General features: G+C 35.4%; 1 protein-coding gene across 1 annotated transcript; it reads left to right on the plus strand.

Moving 5' to 3' along the window:
* The first annotated feature begins 1762 nt into the window (after nucleotides 1–1762).
* Nucleotides 1763–2725, plus strand: LOC100999769 (olfactory receptor 13C8). The gene has a single exon (XM_031654366.1). The coding sequence runs from the start codon at nucleotides 1763–1765 to the stop codon at nucleotides 2723–2725; it is 963 nt and encodes a 320-aa protein (XP_031510226.1).
* Nucleotides 2726–22865: the final 20140 nt, after the last annotated feature.

A 22865-nucleotide genomic window follows, 5' to 3' on the forward strand; every position in this document is an offset into this window, starting at 1 on the left:
CTTTACTAAATGTGTTTTCTGCATCTTTTGAAATAATTACTACTTTTTTCCTTAAGTCTATTCATCCATAATTTACTGATGATGTTTACCAAATGTTTAAGAAAGGATAATTCTTATCTCCTACAATATTAGTCCCATTTCCTTGGGTTGTTATGAATAAAAAAAATTAGAAATGTATCTGGCATAATCAATACATAAATTACTATTTTATTATTATTGTTTTTGATTAAAGGATTAAAATGCAGATTATTAATGTTTTACAAAGTGCATTGACGATTTTAAAACTATGCTCCCTGGAATCCTCTTAAACTTAACTGAGGGAGTAAGAGTGAATAAACAAGTAAAGAATGGGGTTTTCTTCTCCCCTGTACACTAGTGTAACTTCAACTGGAGAAATTTTTCTTTTTATTTGTTTTATATATATTTGTTATAAATTTTATTTTTCAATAATTAATGGTTAGACATCATTGGTTTAGTTCAATGTGTATGTTTTGAATAAAAACACTATTATCACAATTGATTCTTTAGTTGTTGCATGTGTGAAAATAAATTAGGTAGAGGCTACGATAAATACCATTACATATTTTAATCAAAGCCCGTGATAAAATTGGCATTGTAAATATTTTTAATGTATTCAGTTTTTTTTAAATCATTTCTTTGAATGCATACTTCCTCATTATACCGAAAAAAGATATTGGAGGAATATGAAGGTATGTTCCTTTTCTCAACGAGGTTACTCTCCTCAAAGAGGTTATATGCAGATACATAACCACTACTATACCACCAGTAGTCCAGACTGAGTTTTCAAAAGATGCTCACCTACACAGGGCCACATGATGATTTTGATGGGCCCTAGGCACTTTTTTTTTTTTTTTGGCTTTGTGGGGCCTTATTTCCATAAAGATTTAAAAGTTATATTTTATTTCTGCATCGTTATACAAACAAATATAGTATTTATTAAAATTTAAAGTTCACTTTTTTCTTCATATTTTAAAAGAAATCAAAACATTTTCTTAGGTTTCTCACAATATGGTGGGCGTACTGTGCCTAATAGATAAGTTGGCCCTGCAGCCATGGGTCAAGATTCCAAATCCATATAAGATCCTGCCAGGTAATATAAACAATTGAAACCAACAATTGAGAATAACATGAGAATAACATGTTAATTAATAACTTATATTCACCTCCAGTGACAAGAGAGAGTGAGGAGAGTAGTCTGGTAGAATGGAGAGACATGCATTGGATCCAATGGGTCAGTTATTAATATAACTAAGCTCCATGACAGAGACAGGTCTAATGTTTTCAAATATTCTAATTTATTCAAAGACAAGCTGAAGGCACAGATTTTTATACCATATCTGTTGATTAGAATGTTGATCTCTATTTCAAATTTAAACACAGTACAGACAATCACTGCCAAACAAAGCATACCTGTCTGCTGAATCTAGGCTGTAGGACACTGATTTGCTGCCAATGGGTTAAGAGGCAGAACTTGTGGAAATAGCAATAAAGTGGATTGGGATCCAAAGATCCTATAATCATATGTGTTCTCTCTTAACTCTGAGACAGTTAGGTTAGGATTCCTGCTCTAGTGGCCTGGGTTTTACAGGAAGAAATTTTCCCCAAACTTATATTGTTGCATCCAAATACAGAACTGCAATAATACAGAATATGATTCTTAAAAGTAGCTCTCACAGACACTGTATTAACATATTCCGGTTCTATCATTCACAGAGTTCTGTTGGGGAACAGTGTATGTAATATGGAAAGGACCAATGACTCCACGTTGACAGAATTTGTCCTGGTGGGGCTTTCTGCCCACCCAAAGCTCCAGACAGTTTTCTTCGTTCTAATTTTGTGGATGTACCTGATGATTCTGCTTGGAAATGGAGTCCTTATCTCAGTTATCATCTGTGATTCTCACCTGCACACTCCCATGTATTTCTTCCTCTGTAACCTTTCCTTCCTCGATGTTTGCTACACAAGTTCCTCTGTCCCACTAATTCTTGCCAGCTTTCTGGCAGTAAAGAAAAGGGTTTCCTTCTCTGGGTGTATGGTGCAAATGTTTATTTCTTTTGCCATGGGGGCCACGGAGTGCATGCTCTTAGGCATAATGGCACTTGACCGCTATGTGGCCATCTGCTACCCACTGAGATACCCTGTCATCATGAGCAAGGGTGCCTATGTGGCCATGACAGCTGTGTCCTGGGTCACTGGGCTTGTGGACTCAGTAGTGCAGACAGCTCTTGCAATGCAGTTACCATTCTGTGCTAATAATGTCATTAACCATTTTGTCTGTGAAATTCTGGCTATCTTGAAACTGGCCTGTGATGATATTTCAATCAATGTAATTAGTATGACAGGGTCAAATCTGATTGTTTTGGTTATTCCACTGTTAGTAATTTCCATCTCTTACATATTTATTGTTGCCACTATTCTGAGGATTCCTTCGACTGAAGGAAAACATAAGGCCTTCTCCACCTGCTCAGCCCACCTGACAGTGGTGATTATATTCTATGGAACCATCTTCTTCATGTACGCAAAGCCTGAGTCTAAAGTCTCTGCTGATTCCGGTAGTGAAGACATAATTGAGGCCCTCATCTCCCTCTTCTATGGAGTGATGACTCCCATGCTCAATCCTCTCATCTATAGTCTGCGAAACAAGGATGTAAAGGCTGCTGTCAAAAACATACTGTGTAGGAAACATTTTTCTGATGGAAAATGAATACTTTATTTATACTACATGACTTAATATTCAATGCTACTGCAGACATAAAATTCAGAAAGATAAAATTACCACGTGAAAACAAATTTCCCATGTGGCATTCAAAACCATATGGTACAAATAGTTTTGGGCCAAACACAGTGGCTCATGCTTGTAATCCAAGCACTTTGGGAGGCCAAGGCAAGTGGGTTACCTAGGTCAGGAGTTTGAGACCAGCCTGGCCAATATGGCAAAACCCTGTCTCTACTAAAAATACAAAAATTAGATGGGTATGGTGGCATGGGCCTGTAGTCCCAGCTATTTGGGAGGCTGAGGCAGGTGAATTGCTTAAATGAGAAAAGTGGAGGCTGCAGCGAGCCGAGATCATGCCACTGAACTCCAGCCTGGGTGACAGAGCGAGACTTCATCTCGAAAAAGAAATATTTTCTTTTTACTATCAGATTTTTGTTTAAAAACATATAACTATAGAAATAAAACATGTTCCTGGTGTTAAAACATACTATCACGGATAAATATTGAAAATCTCTTTGGAAGCCTGAGCAAAAAATAATCACTCTCCAATCTTCAGAAAATAATCAAGGCAAAAGGCATTTGAAAAAGCAATTTACGACCTATATTAAGTTCATTATTTATCAGTATGCAAAGTAAATATTAATCAGCACATGATGTATTATATATTCATTTTTAATTGTTCATTTATTTACTGTACAATGTCCACCACACATATAAGCTCCCTGAGGATAGGATCTTACCCTACAACATCTAAAAAATCTTGTAATACAGCCTGACATATAATGGGTACTCAATAAATATTTTTGAACAAATAGGTGAGCCACCTCATATATAAAACGAGAAATGTATGTTTGTCATATCCGAGTAGCAAAGGTTATTCAAACCAGAAATTGATTAAATATTTCTAAATAAACTGTATTGGCATTAGTCATATACATTCCTTAATAGCGAAGGCATCACCTTTTATTTTCCATAACTTTTCTTGAATTTGATTCATAATGAGACTAAGATAAATGAAAGAGTTCCCTGGTAATGCATCCTAAGTTTTAATTTAATAAAATATAGGTAGTCTGGCAGCATAGTGCTACTCGTGGACTTTGAAAAGAGACAAGGCTGAAACAAGGACTTTTGATCTACTCTGCATTAGATCACACAGAATCTAAATAGTAGAAAAACTAGGCAGAATGAGTGACTGACAAAAATTGTGATATGAGAATAAGAAGTGGCAGAAGAAATTAGGTCAAGTCATCCAGTGTACCGAGGAGCACAGGGTTTTGGGCACTGAGGGGTAAGACAGAAATGGCTCAAAATTGAGATCATCTCTATTTATGCTCCCTGTGGGGCAGCACTCATGTGAGGAAGTCCTACTTCCATTGAGGGAACTGAGTCAGTTATGGTCAATAGAAGAAAGCATTCCGTTTACCTCCAGATCTTTGAGGAGTCTATGGTAGTTGAAATATAAAAGAGAAATCCAAAGTAAAAGACTAGAGCTACTTCTAAGTTGTGAGAGTAAGACCACAATACTTTACTGTCTTGTTAAAAGATAATTATTGTAATTTCATAATATAATCAGTTAATTCATGCACAGCATTTAACAGTGCCTGGAATATCCTAAATGCTCAATAAATATCAGCTATTTTATTATTTTTAGTGTTAGGTATTCTTTAGTAAGTCAGAAACCTTTGAATTGGCACAAGATTTTTATCCTTTTTCTTTAGGGAATAACTGATGCTATTAACTCTCTCATCTCTCAGCTTCAAATCTACTTTTCTATGTTCTGGCTTGCTAGTTAGGGTTGGCACACTGAAAATCACATTTCTCCTTTGTTAATGAGCTTCTGTTAGACTCCACCAGAAGAAGTGCTAGAGGATGAATGAAAGCTTGGATGAAAATAAGGGATTTGCCCCTCCCTATTTGCTTCCCATTCCTGTCAGCATCACCCCAGCTTTGGTTCTTCACTATGACAATTAGCTGCTTCCAATATTGGTTTTAGTTCCATCTATTTTTCTCCATAATCCAGAACTAATAATCTCCCAGCACCATATCCTCAGAGTCTTGAGTCTGTCACTCGGCTCTTACTTCTGGTAAATTAATAAGGCCTGTCCAGTTTTTAGTCTCTCATGAGGTATCTTTAAAAGCAATGAAATATGCAATTATCTGCTTGAGAAATGTAGCAAATCAGATGGATAATAAGCAATAGACTGGGTCAAGCTACCATTTCCATACAGAACTATGTAACAAAATGTATGTGTAAGACATCTGCTTTTACTTCTGCAGTTGCTTTGTTGTTTCTAAACTGTAGACTATTAAGTCTCTTTAGTATACTCTCAAATGGCATAATCATAATAATTATATAATCATTATATAATAATCAGAGCCTCATGGAAATGTGAGACAATACTAAGTGTACCAACATACACATAATGGAAATAACAGAAGGAAGAAGGCAGAAAAAAATACTTATTTAAGTAATTGCTAAAAACATCACAAATTTGATGAAACACTCATCCAAGAAGATCAATGAACTTTAAGTAAGGTAAACTAAAAAGAGATGTACACTCAGATACACGATAGTCAAAATATTGTAAGATAAAGAAGGAAAAAAAAACGCCTCATAAACTTCAAGAGAAAACTGGCTCATCATGTGTAAGGGAGCCACTATAATATTAACAGCAAACTTCCCATCAGAAACAATTGAGGCTATATGGCAATTGGATAACATATTCAAACGCCTGGAAGAAGAAATAAAACACAAAAATAAATGTCAACCAAGAAGCCCATGTTCAGCAAAACCATATTTCAAAAATAAAGGTGAAATAAACATGTTACCTGATAAACAAACTGAGATGATTCTTTGCAAGCAGACTTAGACTTGCTTTATGAAAATACTAAAGGAAGTTAGGCCGGGCGCGGTGGCTCAAGCCTGTAATCCCAGCACTTTGGGAGGCCGAGATGGGTGGATCACAAGGTCAGGAGATCGAGACCATCCTGGCGAACATGGTGAAACCCCGTCTCTACTAAAAAATACAAAAAACTAGCCAGGCGAGGTGGCAGCGCCTGTAGTCCCAGCTACTCGGGAGGCTGAGGCAGGAGAATGGCGTGAACCCAGGAGGCGGAGCTTGCAGTGAGCTGAGATCCGGCCACTGCACTCCAGCTCGGGTGACAGAGCCAGACTCCGTCTCAAAAAAAAAAAAAAAAGAAAAAAGAAAATACTAAAGGAAGTTATTCAGGATTTAAAAACAAAGTAATACCAAACAGCAATTCAATACACACACATCCACAGAAAGTAACTCAAAAATACAGTTTAAAAATTAAGTAAATGAATTAAAATGCTATGTTAGCTTGTCTGGTTTGGTTGCCTAATTTTCTTGTAAACATGTACGTTCCTGTTGGTTTATTTTGGAGGGAGAAGAAAGGACATTTATTCACTTGTTTTAAAGGAACTTCTTTACAAAACTATTCCACTCAACTCGTTACAATACTGTCAACATCTGGCCCTTGGGAAAGGCACAGACTTTTTTGTTCCACTAAACTCTGAAAATACAGTTCCTTTCCCTACATTGTTATTTCTCCATTTTCTTCTGCTAAGCTTGGGCAGCTTCAGCCAAAGTCAATATTCTTCAGTAGGAAATGTCAGTCCCTTGAATTTTAAGGTGCTTTATAAATGGCTCTCTTGAAAGATTACCTTCCCTTGTAGGTGGTTGTAGGGTTTGGGGTAGAGAAAGAAGAGATTATGGTGATAGTAGAATGTACATCATAACCATCTTTGCCCCTAAAAAATTCACACAACTGATGTTTGCCCCTACAAAATTCGCACAACTACATTCTTCACTTTCTCTCACAGATACTGCGAGTGTGTGACAAAGTAATGTGTGAAGAGAACTGGTTTCACAATTTTTTAGCATGTTCTAAACAGTAGTCCATAAACTCACTTTAGTACATACAAGTTTAGAGTACCTATTTTTTTTATTATTATTATTATACTTTAAGTTCTAGGATACATGTGCATAATGTGCAGGTTTGTTACATATGTCTACTTGTGTCATGTTGGTGTGCTGCACCCATTAACTCATCCTTTACATCAGGTATAACTCCCAGTGCAATCCCTCCTCCCACCTCCCTTCCCATAATAGGCCCCGGTGTGTGATGTTCCCCTTCCCGAGTCCAGGTGATCTCATTGTTCAGTTCCCACCTATGAGTGAGAATATGCGGTGTTTGGTTTTCTGTTCTTGTGATAGTTTGCTGAGAATAATGGTTTCCAGCTGCATCCATGTCCCTACAAGGGACACAAACTCATCCTTTTTTATGGCTGCACACTGTTGGTGGGATTGTAAACTAGTTCAACCATTATGGAAAACAGTATGGCGATTCCTCAAGGATCTAGAACTAGAAGTACCATATGACCCAGCCATCCCATTACTGGGTATATACCCAAAGGATTATAAATCATGCTGCTATAAAGACACATGCACAGGTATGTTCATTGCGGCACTACTCACAATAGCAAAGACTTGGAATCAACCCAAATGTCCATCAGTGACAGACTGGATTAAGAAAATGTGGCACATAGAGTACCTATTATATTGCTCTGTGTTGTTGGAGCATCTGACACAACATGATATAATGCTAAATGAAATACCAAATATAAAAGTATATCTATATCATAACCACAACTGTTCAAGTCAGCCCTACAGAAAAAAAGAATTCCCTAACCAAGCCTGAATATGACACTGCCCATTGTCCTTGCCCATTTTTCCCACACGCCATTAATTTTATGACTGGTTACATGGTGATATGGTTTGGATTTGTGTCCCCGCCCAAATCTCATGTCAAATTGGAGGAGGTGCCTAATGGGAAGTGGTTGGATCACGGGGGCAAGTTTCCCCCTTGCTGTTCTTGTGATAGTGAGTGAGTTCTCACGAGACCTGATGGTTTTAAAGTGTGTGGCACTTCCCCCATTGCGCTCTCTTTCTCTCCACCATGGGAAGATGTGTTTGCTTCCCCTTTGCCTTCTGCCATGATTGTAAGTTTCCTGAGGCCTTCCAACCACGCTTCCTATTAAGCCTCTGGAACCTCAGTTAAACCTCTTTCCTTCATAAATTACCCAGTATCAGGTGGTTCTTTATAGCAGTGTGAAAACAAACTAATACACATGGCCATTTTTTAGTTTCCTAAAAAATGTTTAAAATTTTTAGCTAATTACAGAAGATCTCATAAAGACGGATCAAAAGATGACTGAAGCCAAACAACAGACTTAAAGAGGGAACTCTAGCACTTTACTGATATATTTAATCCTTTTGATTTTCTTCAAGTGCCTGCCTAGAATTCTCCTTTGTCTCCATCCCAAATGAAATAAAGCAGAATGTTCAAAAGAATAAGAACTCACACTCATGAAAGAAAATTTTAAAAATCCTTCTTCATTTCTGCTATTCCTATAGGATAGTAAATTAAATAGGTCTTTCTAATTAATAGTACCAAAATGAAATCTGGACTACATTCAATCTCCAGCTTAAGGCATAGTCTTTGCTTATTGCATCTGTTGCTATGAAACAATACATTTTTTTCCTAAAAAATCCCTCTAACTGTAATACAACTGGATATCAAATAAAACTGACATTGATATACACTTGGCATTACAAAAAGTGGATATTTTCCCTAAGGAACCTCTTATTTCATGCCCTATGGTAGTCATTAGTGCTATTCACTAAACATTCTGGTTTTTTTCCTTTTAGGAATACAGAAAAATTGCTATTCCCTTGAAACTGGGCCCAAATTTTCTTTGCTATGATCAATGAAGTTCTAGTGGAAGTGGCATTTACTGTTTCCAGATAGAAAGATTTACTTGCCAATGAGAGACCCTGCTGCTCCCTCTTCCCCTTGCCACGTAGAAAAGTACATTTCAAAATGAAGCCTCCATTAGTCTAAGTCCCTGAGTGACTTTGTCAGAACCTTCCTGTCATTCATGACACATTATACATGCAGCAGCATCAATAAGTAAACAATTATTGCAATAAGCCACAAAGGTTGAAAGGCAATTTGTTAATACATCCTAACCATCCTACAGCCATTCCTGACACACAAACCCAAACATACAAATAAAGGAAAAAGCTATGAGATGAAACGAAGTGAGAAGACCTGCAAAAAAAGCAGCAATAAGATTAGATTGTTGGTAAATGCCAGTATCAACTGTGCAGATGGATTTTAAGTAAAAATTTGGAGATCTGAATCTGGGACTCCTCCATTAGACCTGAACCCTCTAATAGGGCAAAAGGGGCTTTTCAGGGTCACTGTGGATGATTTTACCAGATGTACTTACACAATTTCACAACACTCAATAATAAGCTATTCAAAACCTAGAAAGCATAGACTTGAAAATTTATCATAGCAATTTTCAGGGAGATAGAAGTAAAGTACTTTGTTTTAACAGTACCAACAGCATAATTTCTTAAAAGCTGGAGATCAAACATCCTAAGATGAGTCGTATTTTCTAGTGCTCACACATGTAACATATAAGCTAGCAGCAGCACTTAATGGTTTCACGTTAGTACCACTTCGTTATTCCCAGCAAAAGCAGATCAAATGCTCTCTGGAGGAAATAATCTTCAATTTAGTTCTGCAGGATATCCAAAGAAAAATTGAATTTACACTCACAAATCACTAAACACAACAGAAGCAAACCGCCATTAGTGAGAGTCCACACTCACAATAACCACAGTCATTGTAAATGAACTAAACTCATAATTTTTAAAGTAGTATTAGTATAATAGAGACAGAATTTTTTATTTTAAGGGAATACATAACTTTCATATTATTTTAATGTGTATATTTTCCACTACATAGGAAAAATAGGGGTTGAAGTAAAAAGAAGGAAAAAGTATACTAGGCAAGTAATAACCAAAAGCTGATGTTACTGTATTAATGTGACAAAATTGATTGAAGATCAAAAAGCATTACTAGAAGTAAAAGAGGAAGTTGCGTTACGATAAAAGTTTATTTAATCAGTAAAATGTGTATTCTAAGCTTTATTCTCCTAATAAAACAGCCTTAATATATAAAAGAAAACTTAATATAACTATATATCATCTTAAGCACTGAAAGAATAAACAGACAAATATAAGGATCAACAGATTTGAACAAAAACATTAACAAGCTTATCAGCCCAACTATTATGGAGTATAGATTCTTCTAAAACACATTTGAGACATTTGCAAAAATTGACATTATGTTAGGCTGAAAGCAAGAATCAGTAGATTTTAAGGAAGCAATATTAAACAGTCATATTCTCTTTCCTCTATACAATTAAGTTAAAGGTAACTAATTAATTTAAAAGCTCCATAACCCGAGACAATTAAAACACACTTCCAAATGATTAAGTAGCAGTGATGATCAAAATATTTCACTTCTATGGCAAGTGTTCTAGTAAATTAGAATGAATATTTGTCATAAACAACCAGTGTGGCTGTAGTAATTAATGTGTGCCAACAAAATGTCAGCCCTTGCTTACAGGTAAGAGAAAAAAATTAAAAACAAAAAAATTTAAATTACAACCCCCAAATTAAAATCTCATAAAACCATGCTTAAGACTGCAACCAGTAGTACAGCTGTATCAGCTGTTTATAGCTAGTGTCCAGTCCGATTGGGTGGCAGCTATGCCATAATTTTTGTTAAATACATTCGCTATTAATCCCGCTAAGAAATAAAGTATAATTGAACAATGTACATTAAAGTTTACTAGACACAGAAAAAGTAACTTTTTCTAGAAAATCTTTATACTTAAATTCTTGTAGAAAACTTGACTTCATAAGGAAAAAAAAAGAATGAAATGAAAGCAAAGAAAGATAATGAAATAATCTGAGTAATTTGAATGCAGAGTGGATATGCCAAGCATTTTGCTGTTTATTCATATTATACTATTTCTAATTAAATCTTCATAATAATAGTGAAAAGTATGTTTTCTTGTTCTTAATTTACAGCCAAAGATACTAAGACTCCTAGAGGTTCTAAGTGGAAAAGCTATGTTTCTTTTCTCTACATGCCTACTAATCAGGAGGGAAACATCTGAAAGTCTAGTTGCTTCTGAGTCATGAAAAATAAGCCAAAGGTATTAGAAGGCAAAAGAGTTAATAGATGTTACTGGATTTTACCTTGGCATTTCTCTAACACTGTTAAGCTGGATAATTAGATTAATTTGGGGGACTATGATGACCAAGTCCTGCAATGTTTGTGGCTATGATTTAGAGTGGATAATAGTTTGACCTTTTCTTGATCCCAGTGTTGCATCATCCTCTTGAGAAACTTATGGATATCCCTGTACTCACAGGTAAAGGTCAGTACGTGCTAAGACCAAGGGCTTTAACCAGAAAGCTGCTGAATAAACCTAGGGTCATAGGTTTTCAGAGCGATGTACTTTAGGGAAGATGAGAGGGTGCAATAATTTTTTGTTAATTAAGAGAGACAGAAAAGCTTAGTGGTAAAGAGGCTAAATATGCTGTCAAACTGTTTAGATTGGAATCTCACCTCCACATCTATCTTGCTAGCCTATGCAAGTGATTTCATGTCTTTGAAGCTCCGTTTTCTGATGTACTGTGAAGGTTAAATGTACCAGCTCACTCATCCACATGTACAGCACTTCTCTCACTCTAGAGAAAAGATGCTTAGTTCAACAAACCAAGGAGATGGAGAAATATGGGAGTTTAATTATAAACAGGTTTACCTGAGGTGATAGTGAATCACCAGGTAGATGGAATTCAGCGGTATATGGAGATGCAAATTAAAACACTAATAGTGGACATTCCATTTGATGCTATAGATGGTATAATTCTTGATGCAAATATTGTAGGTAATACAGAATATGAGAAAAGTAGAGCAACCATTACTAACTTCAACCCACTTTCTAAAGAAGAAAGAAATACAAGCACTAAAAGAGAGGCAAGCAGGCTGTCCAATGACTGGAAAAAGAGGCATGGCTATGTAGTCTCAGAGATCACAAAATGAAGAGCCTCCAAAGCCAAAGGGACTATCCTAACTCCGAGAATGGGAATTGGAGATACTAACATCAAAAATGTCAGAGATACCCATGTAGAAAATGAGTTCAGAAATGGTTCCTCTTGGGCATATTGGAGAGGAAACTCTAGGCCAGTGAGAGGCCAAAGTTGTCAGGATCACTAGGACTCTAAACAAAGATGATAGAGCAATTATTTTGTTGAGCCCAGAAAGGAAGTTATTTTGACTGTCTCTGGACCAACATCCATGAGGTTTCTAGAGAAATGGGAAAACGAAGAAAGCAACTTTTCCTCATTGCAAATTAATTAAAAATGAAACAACCACTTCAATGACTTATGTTTTCTGTAGCTCAGTTGAGGGAACACAGTAAACATCATTTATGACACAAATACATTTAATCCTCATAAAAACCTGAAGACATGCATAATTTACACAATGAAGAACATGTAGTCCAAAAAAGTTATACGAATTACCCTAGGTCACACAGCTAGGAAGCCACACCATGGAGGGTGGAGTGCAACTAAAGAGATTCCAAAATTCATACACTTCTTATTACCATACTGTAGAGCTCCATTTTTTCTGATTGCTAAAAGACCTGCCAATACCTCTCTATCCACCTCTGCAGCAAATAGATAATGACAATGTACAGCTCTATATGACCTTTAACTGTGTAAAACAGAGTGCTTCCAAACAGGCCAACCAACTCAGGAAGACCATTTCTTTTCTGTTATCTCTAGCCTGGTAACTTTCTCCCACAGGAATATAAAACACAGTCTAATATTTACACCTGAGCAGGCAACTACATCTCAGAGGACATCATTAAAAGTTGACTGACCTACTTCTCTCTGGTACAAATAGGTTACATAGGGATGATATCCCACGTGCCTGCTAACAGTCTAAAGTCAAGCTTGTTAAAGTGAACCTGTAACTTTTTAACAACACTCTTCCCTCCACAAGTTTCCAGAAGGGAATCTGGGGCTGTTCCCAGGAGATTGATTTTTCCTCTTTAGTTGTAACTAAACAGTAAAAAAAGGAGCGTATGAGACCCTCGTGTGGAAAATTTGAAATGAATAATCACCTTATTCTTGGTAAAGAGAGCAGTCCTCTATGAACTGCCATCACCAAGTCATTTAGAAAATGTAATTAGGCTAAAGAAGACTTATTCCAATAAAGACATAGAGTCACAGAGATAAACTGGTGAGAAAGGGAATATGATAACACATGCATTTTGTTTGGTCACATGGAATTAATGAGATTTGCCACAGTCCTCACCCTTCTATATTGCTTCACATCCAGTCTGTTTCATTCAAATACATCAGTTGCATCGCAGTGAAGATATTTGAGTTTGTGACCCCAGAATACATTAAATTATTCAGGTATTTCAATTTTATCCCAGGAAATCAATTCGGGGCCTACATAATTAATGTTGTGATTTAAAAAAAAAAAAAAAAATTGGAGTTGTAAGGAAATAGAATGGATCCAACTTTTGGAGCGGAGAGGTTTTTCTCCTGTACTGTTCACATATCCAGGACAGCCATGGGATGGGACAATATAAAGGACAATCCTGCAGCACCAAGGACAGGATTCATTAAGACTTTTTCCCAACTCTGATTTACATAATCTACAAAGACACTTAAAGACGGCACAAAGTAAGAGCACAAGGCCACTAAGATGACTGGCAAATAAAGAATGGGAAGTAAATGACCATACTAATCTGCATGCCTTTGTAATCTGACTATCCATCCTGTTGATTCAGAATCACTGTGGAAGCTATGACCACACCCAAACAACAAACTGTTTGTTCATCTGAATCTATATAGGTGATATTCTGTTAAGTGAGGATACTCAAGCTTTCTAGCAGAGGCTGTATCATAAGCATCCATGAGATGCTTCACTGAGAGTATATTATATTGAATATAACACAAATGTGAGCAAGTGTTCAAAGGTCCATCACGCTGCTTAACTTTTTGTCATGATTGCTCAAATTTGTGATGAAATTTGAGAACTTAAATTTGAATGTCTCAAATACTTATACCATTATTAACATTATTTAGCACCAATTTCAACTAAAAATATATCTGTATCTATCCCTTTGACATCTGGTAGCATTTGACACAGGCATCCGCCATGAGAAGGGAATTAGACCATGCTGACCTGCCACCTCCAGTGTTTCTGCCATACTACGGTCTTCACCCACCCTGACTTCACATAGAGCTCCAGCAGAAGCATGATGCTCTAGCTCAGCCCTGGCTACTGATGAAACATCCAAAGATGAATACTGGGTTGATTTGAAAGAGCTCATGTCTTTTAGGGAGCTGAAGTTCTAGGACATACTAGTGAATGTTGCTGGAATGACAGTACTGACCTTTGGAAGTATGAGCCATGCTTCTCTCAAACATTTTCTGCTTTATTTTATAGGCACCTGTGCTGCACATGAAAATGAAGAACATGTAGTCAGACTGTAGCATTTTCTCTCATTTTGAGACAAATTTCACGGTCCAGAAGACAATTCTCACAAGACACCAAGTTGTGACCATTTCCCAGTTTGCTATGATTGTGAAACTAGGCCCTGACAAGGATTTTTTTTTAATTAAGAAGTAAAACATAGGCAACAATCAATCATTTAACAAATCTCAGCTTGTATGATATGCTGATAAGCAGAGTAGTGGTTTGAAATGTATCACATTTTAAGAATATCTCCCATGCAACTACCTGGAAAATGTACTGAAGGAAGGGAACAGTGGAAGTTGAGAGATCAGTAAGGAAGCAGTTGCAAAATGCCATTTTATCTTATTTATAGTTGTCAAAGATTGAATATATCCAAGGTATATATGTATACATTGGGTAATGATTATAAAAATCAAATTAATTAACACATCCATCACCATCTATGCTGTACATCAGATATCTTGTTCATCTTTTTATTTTATTTTTTCCGAGACAGGGTCTCACTCTGTCACCCAGCCACGGGTCACTGCAACATTGATCTCCTGGGCTCAAGTGATCCTCCCACCACAGCATCCCCATAGCTGGGACCACAGTCACTCACCCCCCTGCCCAGCTAATTTTTTGTAGATACAGGATTTCACCATGTTGCCCAGGCTGGATCTTGTTCACCGAGTTACTGAAAGTTTGTACCATTTGACCAATACCTCCCCATTTTCCCCACTCCCAACCCCTAGCAACCACCATTCTACTCTCTGCTCCTATGAGTTTGACAGTAATGCCATGATAAGCAGGAACTCAGGACTTGGGAGAGCTGCGCCCTACTCATCTTTGTGCCTACTAATGTGCTTACTGACTCAAATACACTTATCAAAAAAAGAGCCTCTTCTAATTTAGATGAAATTATCTTAGACAACTTGCTAATACTTTGTTTAATCAAATTCAATATGTTTATAATTTTGTCTATTAGAAGCAATACATATTTTTCTCAACTCATCAGGAATAGATTTCATTCTTTGGAAACAGTGATTCATTTTGATATTCTTTCCATTGATTTACATAGCTTCATACTGAAACAAAATGATTTCATGTCTGTTTTATTTACCAAAATCAATTCAAAGTGATTATTTTTGGCATCAACATTAGGCAAACTATACTCAGATTCACTGATTTATAATCAAATATAACAATGTTAACTGTCTTTTATGGAATTCCTATTAAATGCCAAGAATCAAGATAATCACCCTTTAAACTTGACCACGTAACAGTCCTGCAAGATAATTATAACACTAATTTTATAGCTTATTCAAGGTCATTAAGCTACAAATCAGGAAACTGAGGTCCCAACCCATGTATTTCCAACTCCAAAGTCATTCTCTTGCTATAAAAGCAAGGTGCATATTTACAATCATCAATACTCTTCTAATCAATATAATTAGAAGAGTAGCAAGAACTTTTGCTGAGTATCTACTATGCCTCCATAACAATGTTAAATTCTTCATATGCATAACCTCATTAATTCTCAGAATAACAACATCAGGTAGGCATTTTTAAGTTTCTAATTTTACATATAAGGAAATTGAAGCTTATGGAGGTGCAGTAACCTCCCTAAGATCACAGAGGTGGAGTTTGACAAAGCAGAGCTGATTCCAGAATTTATGCTCTTAATGAGTTCATTCTTAATTCTTACATGACAGAGAGTGCTTTGCCCCGCAGAGTCCTGCAAAACCAGTAACCAGAAGCAGTATGCATAGGAGGGGTCCTTATTTATCATAGGGAACCTCACATTCCTAAGTAGTTTCTTCAGTAATACATGTTCTTAATTATATTTTTAAAAATACATGGAGAATGGCTGAAGGAACATAGAACCATAGACCAGAGCAAGGACAGAGACAGCCATCTGTAAATACTTAAAAAAAAAAAAAAAAAAAAACTGTCCTCGCTCCTGTAATCCTAGCACTTTGGAAGGTCAAGGTGGGTGGATCACGAGGTCAGAAGCTCAAAACCAGCCTGGCCAACATGGTGAAATCTCATCTTTACTAAAAATACAAAAAAATTAGCTGGGCATGGTCATGGGCATCTGTAATCCCAGCTACTTGGGAGGCTGAGGCAGGAGAACTGCTTGAACCCGGGAGACGGAGGTTGCAGTGAGCTGAGATCACAACACTGCACTCCAGCTTGGGCAACAGAGCGGGACTCTGTCTCAAAAAAAAAAGAAAAAATAGCTGTCATGAGAACAGTCTGTATGTTTTTTGTTGTTGTTCTACAGGGAAAAAGAGTTGCATACAGAGAGTTATATATCAATATATCTATATATCTTTATCTATTGATATATAATATATATAGTTGACTGTAAATAACTGATAATTAGAATTGTACAAAAATAACTTGTGTGGCCTCATAAAGTGTTCTAATCATCACTGGGTCTACAGGCAGAAGTAAGGTAGTTATCAGTCATACTGTAGATGTGTTTCTGTCATCTCATAAGGTTTAGGACTAGGTTTAAGATAATTTCCACCTCTAAGATCCAATCATGTAGAACTTGACAATTTCACTGGTATGATAGTATTTCAGTATGTATGTAATTATCTTTACCTCTACTTTCATAATTCATTATTGAGGTGAGTAAGGCTATGCAAAAAAATAGAAGTACCCCCTTAAAGAATGTTATAATTATTACAGAATTATTTATAATAGTAAAGAAATGAAAGGAAGATAAATCCCCATTAATTGAAAAGAGATCAAATAAAACTTGAGATATAAATAGAACAGAATACTATGTGGCCTTTATAAGTCGTGTGTTCCCTGAGTATTTGATAATATATAAAAAATTACTTGTGATATAGTGTTAAGTATAAAAGGATGCAAATTAAAAGTAAAGGTAGAAGAAATATTATAACCTGTAATATAATGTTACTCATGTTTATCTTTAAAATTTATGACCCTATATTTTTCTACCATATCCAAGTTTATATCAAGGCTAATCACAGAATCTAGCCCATAACAGGTATTAAATAAATATTTTGTGAATGAATAAGAGGGAACTGTGAGACATAGCTTTAATAATCCATTTTGGAAAAATCCGTTAATATTTTTACAATGTAAATCTGGTCTATGTCTGAGACATAAACCAACATAGTTATCATATGATGGGACAAAAAAATAAGTCATAGAAAAATATTTCATTGAGGCTTTTTCGGGATCATATTAAAATCTTACCTAAATTTTTTAAAAAGCATGTTAAAAATAAGAAGAAAATACACAGTTTGAAAGATATTTGCAGAAAATTTGAAGAGCAAAGTGTTAATCATATAATCTAATTAATAGTTCATACAAATGAAGAGGAGAGAAAATATAATAAACACAAAGAAAATATTTGATCTAACTACCAATCATAGAAATAAAATGTAAAACAAAGTAGCATTTTATACAAATAGAAGAGAATAAATATATTTTCTTGTTCTAGAAAATGTACAAAGAATGTTCTGTGCAAATATTTCAGGAAAAATATGAAGTGTAAGTGGGGGAAACAATTCTGCCTGTGTACTAAGAATTCTCTCATAATTCATATCTTTGTATTCTGTAGTTCTATCTCTAGAAATTTATCTTATCTCTAGTTGAAGCAACAGCAGATTAGATAGCCAAGTTCATAGATATCAATGGTAATTACATAAAAATCTCAAAAAATTAAAAATAAATATGTCCAATAATATGAAAATTATAGGCTATAGTAATTCCATTTAATAACATATCTTTAAATATTAAAAAAGAATGTTACATATACTATAAAAAAATCAAAAATCAGAAAATTATTGATGTAAAGTGGCAAATGCTAATTAAAATTTATTTATTCTACAATTCTACTGGTATAAAGAAAAATGTTTGCATGTTGCCTGGAATTAACAAAAATATGAAAAACAGAAAGAATTTAAACAGTTGAAATGTAGGATTCTATAGAGTTAACTTAGAATTATTTACGCAGTACAAAAAAAAAAAACAAATTTGTGAGAAAAGTTTAACTTTTCTGATAACTTTTGGACATTCTAACTGGATCCCCAACTTATTATAATGCCATCAAATACAGACATATTCAATGAATACTCCAAGAAATGTATGGTTGGGGAAGGTTTTCTTTAGATCAGAATAACTGGGTCTTTGGAATATGCAGAAATCAGGGACTGTATCCCTAGAGAATCCTGTGATTTTTTGACTTACAACCTTGGTATTTCAAGAATACAAATATTTAATATATATGTCAAGGAAGAATATGCAAAAACCCAGTCATCACCTACCAGACCAGGAGATTTTATTTAAATTTTTCTCTTTAACTCCAAAATAATCCAGTGGTGTGCAGTCTCTTTTGAGATCATAGAATTAATTCATGTGAGGAAAAGGAAGTTGATTACAATGCAACAGACTCATAAATAATAGGCTAATGGTTATTGTATTTAAATATCTGGTCCACTAAAGTCTTAAGTAACAGTAACAAGGAGAAAGAACACATGGCGATTTATATATTATTCATATATAAACTATGGCCAATAAGGGTTTGAGAAAGCATATAATTAAAGGTATTTGCAGTAAAAATAGAATTAACAACAAGTAATATGAAAGAGAGGTGAGAAATAATTATAACTGAGTGTTAGTTCGAACCCCAGGCAGCCAGGGTAAAAGAAAAAATATTAAATTTTTTTGAGTTCTTATTTACATAGTAAGTCAAATTCCACTATATTAGGCCTAAATTTCCCACAATAGACCTGAAAGGAATTTGGGGTAGGCTTTCATTTGAAGTCATTGTTGTGGATAATGTCTTTATAAGTGGTTTTCAAAAGGGCTAAATTTATTCTCTATGTGCATAATTATCATATAGACCCTTTTTCAAAGCTCAGTTCATCTAATTAAATTGTGGTTTTATAAAATTTTTGTACCGTAAAAATAAGTGAACACTGCAGAACAGAACAGTGGTAATCTTTACTACTATCAGATATTGAACATTTTCTGCATTGATCTCACTGGGAGCTGCAGACCGGAGCTGTTCCTATTCGGCCATCCTTTGAAATTTCAAATTAATTTCTTTGTTAAAAAAAAAAATGTCACAGTAGTATTTGGGTTATTTTGACAATTAAGTGATAAAAATTATATGAAATGTCAAATACATACTAATACTTCACATGTTATAAATTGCCTTTCCCTTTGTGAGCTAAAATAATATGTCTTTCCTCATGGTATATTGAGGGTTAGAGTATATCTATAAATTGATGGTTGACATGTCCATTAAACTTTGTGTAATATCAATGATCTTAACTGCTCTCTTTAGAAAAGCTGGAGATTACACGATTGTTTCTTCTAGGGAGTATTTAGGGTACAGATGTTACATGGTTTTGCGGGAAAAAAATTAGTACTTTAAATGTTAGACCTTCAAGTAGCTAAGTTAATAAAGCAAAGCAAAACAAGGTTAGATGTTTTTCTAGAAAGTTAGAGAGTTTGACTTCTGGCTTAAATTGAAAAGTCATAAACTTTGCTTAGGTCTATCGCAACACTAAAGCAGCCCCAGAGCATTGAATCATAGACTGGTTATTTCTTACAGGGGCTGGGAGAGGGGTATTTGAGGGTGGCAGGATTCCAGCTAGTTTAGAGCCTGTTGCAAATACAAACTTCATCTTCTAGTAACAATTCTGTTCTAGGCATTAATGGTCTGCAATCTCCTTTGAGATCATTTGATTAAGTATCAAGTTCTTTATCTTGGTTACCTTCAGAAAACAATAAAGACTGTTACCTAGAAGATTTTAAGTGTAGGGATATAAATGCTCTAGATGCAATACAAAAACTAGTGAGTTCCTGTGGATAACTGGAAAGGACACACCAGCACAATTCAGTCACATTGTGCAATCTCTAGACAAAATTGCTGTACTATTTCAATTGTTTTAACATTGATTACTCTGAGTTAGTCTTCCTAATATAATTATAGACAACTGCTTCAGCGTTTTTCACTTTTGTTTACATTTTACTTTTATATATATATTTATTTAGAAATGTAGATACTCAGAAAAGTAGAAAAAAGTTATCTAAAATAACCGTTCACATTTTGGATATTTCTTTCTAGCCTTTATTTTCTATCTGGGTTATCTTGGTTTAGGCTTTCGTTTTGCACACAGTGTTATAATATATACTTTTGTTTCTGTTTTAACTTAATCATCTTAAAATAATTTAAATATGACTTTTGTGTTCATACAAATTCCCCACAAACATCATATTAATAGGTGCATAATGGCCCATTACATGAGTGTACTATGATTATTTGACAATTCCACTAACATTAGACAAGAGTAAGACTCTTTTAAAAGGTAATATCCAATAAGAGCAAAGATCTGGAAAGAATAAAATTATTCGATACTAGAAGTCCCATGGAAAGTGATTTATTAGAAACTATTCAGCATCTTAACAATCTTCATTTCCTGTTCCCAAGAAGATTCTGGGAATCCATGTTAGGAAATTAAGCCTAAGTGCAAAAAAATGAAGGCATGATGCCTACAGAGTGTTTGTGACTCGCTTCTTAAATTACACCAACATTGCAAGAGTAATTCAAATAATTTATTCTATATTGTTCATTATCCCTTTTTTCCCATTTGAAAGCATCAAAGCAGATTGGTGGTTTCTCTTATAAATATTTGCAAGTGAAATTATGATTGCAGCAACCATCTTAGGGCTGTTCGGATACTATTTATATCATAATTATTTTCCAAAATTAATTTTCAAATAGGAATCAATGTTTAGATGTTCCAAGAAAAGAAAAGAGAGGGCAGTCTACCTGATTCATATCTTGCCTGAAAAAATTTCAATGCAGATTTTCAAGGCCTCTATGTAAATTTCATTGGCAGATTCAGAGTAGGTTAATATATGCAGCTACAGTCATTCAAATTCCTATCTTACTACTAAAAAATGTGTATGCTGCCCTACCTAACACTTTCTACCTTCTTTGTAATTCATGCCTAGAAAGTAGGATGTAGCTTGAATTAGTTGAAAGCCCTCATTTCCATAGCCAACAGAAGTATAAGCATCCAGCCAGGGGTGGTGGTTCATGCCTGTAATCCCAGCACTGTGGGAGGCCAAAGTGAGCGGATCACAGGAGGTCAGGAGTTCCAGACCAGGCTGGCCAACATGGTGAAACCCCGTCTCTGCTAAAAATACAAAAATTAGCCGGGAGTGGTGGCATGCACCTATAATCCCGGCTACTCAGGAGGCTGAGGCAGGAGAATTGCTTCAACTCGGAAGGCAGAGGTTGCAGTGAACCGAGATCACGCCACTGCACTCCAGACTGGGCAGCAGAGTGAGACTCTGTCTCAAAAAAAAAGGAAAAGAAATATAAGCATCCTTTTATGCCGATTATCTTGCCTGACCATCGTAAACTGGAGTTTTCATAGAAAGCAGCACAACCTGTGGGCAAATGATTAGCACAGAAATGGCAAATCCTGTACCAGAAACACAGTCATTTGTTTAAAATATTAAGTCAAAATTCATTCATTGCATCAATTTTTTTCCACTAGGGATATATTTTAAAGCTAGATAGAATACCATGAGGATGTTGAGATGTTTTCAAAATGATATTCTGGGACTTATTTGCTATAAAGAAGAAGGTAATCTGCTAATATCTACCCTTTAAGTTTTTTCAGATTAAAGTCATTTGTTCCATGTTCTTTGGTGCACTACTCAGGTGCCTGAACCGGACCAATATTCCTTCTTTAGGAAAACACTGGCCCTAACTGCAAATTCAACAAGAAGAGGAATGAATTTCATATGGACAGAGGTAAAAGGCAGGTTCTTCTCTGTGCAATTTGGTTGCTTCCATATATAACCAGAATTGATTGCAATAAACTACACAGAGGTACCTTCATGTTTCACCAGTGTTCAGTTTAGCATTGTCTATTGTCCAGTTGCTATTTTATACACAATTGAAGTAGCAATAGCACTGCAGTGGTATTGGAGTCAGATGATCTGAAAGGCCTTGCTACTCAGGTATGTTCTGTAGACAAGCAATATCAGCATCACCTGGGAACATGTTAATAAATGCAGCGCTCATAACCCACCACACATTTCTTGAATCAGAATATTTTACAAAATTCCTCACGTGACTTGTATGAAGACTAAAGTTTGAAAGCACTCCACAAGATAGCTGGATCTCTTCTTCCTCAGTTGTACATTAAAATCACCTGAAGAGTATTATAAAAAAAAGAAAAGATGCCTGATTCCCACCCCTTCGATAGAACTTACATCATTTTGGGAGGGTTATAAGGTATAGTTTAAAAAAATGGGATTTAAAGACAAAAAAGTGAAGCTTTGCATAACAACTCCTTCACTTACTATAATTGTATGTAAGTTTCTCACTAGCCTTCATTTTCTTCGGAGAATTATACTGTAATAAGATAAATAATATGTGAACATATTTGTAAACTACAAAAAACTAAGCCAATGGCATTAATTATTTTCATGGCATAAAATCAAACTATAAATCTTTGTCGAACAGATTAAAGCATGCTCTCTTCAAAATACTGATTTTCAAAGTGGGATCTGTGGATCAACTGCATGAGAAGTAACAGATGCTTGTTAAAAATGCAAATGGTTCTTCCCTGCCTCACACCTCTTGCATCAAGATCTCAAGAAATGGAATACGGAGGCCTGCACG

The sequence above is a fragment of the Papio anubis genome, chromosome 13 (genome assembly GCF_008728515.1).
Source record: "Papio anubis isolate 15944 chromosome 13, Panubis1.0, whole genome shotgun sequence".
NCBI classification, from domain to species: Eukaryota; Metazoa; Chordata; class Mammalia; order Primates; family Cercopithecidae; genus Papio; species Papio anubis.

Coding starts and splice junctions, on each gene's coding strand:
- LOC100999769 (XM_031654366.1), top strand. CDS start 1,763: ATGGAAAGGACCAATGACTCCACGTTGACAGAATTTGTCCTGGTGGGG.